The sequence below is a fragment of the Camellia sinensis genome, chromosome 1 (genome assembly GCF_055761805.1).
Source record: "Camellia sinensis isolate YWXY chromosome 1, ASM5576180v1, whole genome shotgun sequence".
Taxonomy (NCBI): domain Eukaryota; kingdom Viridiplantae; phylum Streptophyta; class Magnoliopsida; order Ericales; family Theaceae; genus Camellia; species Camellia sinensis.
Window position 1 is genome coordinate 27,362,501 of NC_138961.1, and position 1,164 is coordinate 27,363,664.

Genomic DNA, 1,164 nt, shown 5'->3' on the forward strand with positions numbered 1-1,164 from the left:
AAACTTGAAAAACACGAAAAGTAGAGAATAAACAAAAGCATCAATGTAATGAAAGTGACCCTCCACACACCAAATTGTTTCAGATCTAACTCTCTCACTCATCACAGAGCCTTTAATCAGAGTCTAATAAGCTTAAATTACGGGGGCTTTGAATTTACCTCAGAGAATTGAGAGAGACCCTTTTTTGAGGATTTACTATTCGAAAGATTGTGTAAAGAAATACAAATCTCGGAGAGGTGTGTGTATATATATATATATATATAGAGAGAGAGAGAGAGAGAGAGAGAGAGACAACGTGGGTGAGTAATGGGTTGAACTGGGAGGGAAGGATCGATGGGTGAAACCGCAACTCTCGGATCAAAAAAACGTTTCGGATTGAGATTACGTTTTTTTTCCTTTTTTTTGTTGAACTAGGATTGAGATTACGGTCTCCTCCTGTTTCTATCCTGGGTTGTCCTCTTCCAATTGAATGGAGCCACCTCATCTAATATTTTTCTCAAAAAATTTCACAAATTAATTTGGTGAAAATAAAATTTTATTTTTTGAATAAATTTTTTTTTGAATAAAAATGTTAAATTTATTTTTTCATATGATACGGTAAAATTACCTAACTATTATATTTGTTTCAACTTGATTTTAATAAAAAAAAATTAGGTGAGCATTTAAGTTCAGAGGTGAATAGGTTAAAATTATCAAAGTTAGAATAAAGTATTAAATTATATCATTAAAATAATTATGTTTAAAATCAAGAATTTAGATGCGAAACTCTAAAAAAATTTGACTAGTTGTCATCCCTTTTATCTTTGTTTTGGATGAAAATATTTTTTTAAAAATTCAAGGATAAATTTTTTAGTATTTATTTTTTGTCAAGTCAATTCATAACCTTCTGAAAAAATTCAAAAATAAAATTTATAAATTCAACCAAAATGCCGCTTACTTTTAGGTGGGTTTGGAATTTTTAATGATTTTTTAAACCTTTTTACGTGCTAAAAAAATTAATCAGCTTGTTTAGTTTGAGTATTCTGAATTCACATTTTAAAAATTAATACTTTTTATCTTTTATGTTTTTTTATTTTTACTGATTTTTTTTTAATATTTTAAGCAATTTTTAAAAAATTTTAGATACACTTAACATAAATACACTTAAACAGTATAACATCTCTG

At 27.2% G+C, this 1,164-nt stretch overlaps 1 protein-coding gene across 3 annotated transcripts in view; it reads right to left on the reverse strand.

The window, feature by feature from the left end:
* Window positions 1-486, reverse strand: part of LOC114262193 (UDP-glucuronic acid decarboxylase 6) — a 5,574-nt gene extending 5,088 nt beyond the window's left edge. The window contains exon 1 of one of the 3 annotated variants that reach the window (XM_028202547.2): window positions 159-486. Coding sequence is in view for 1 of the 3 variants with exons in the window: in XM_028202546.2 (XP_028058347.2) it covers window positions 1-102 (102 nt within the window). In the remaining 2 variants the exon portion in view is untranslated. The other 2 variants (XM_028202546.2, XM_028202548.2) reach the window with 2 other exon arrangements.
* Between the last annotated feature and the right edge of the window lie 678 nt (window positions 487-1,164).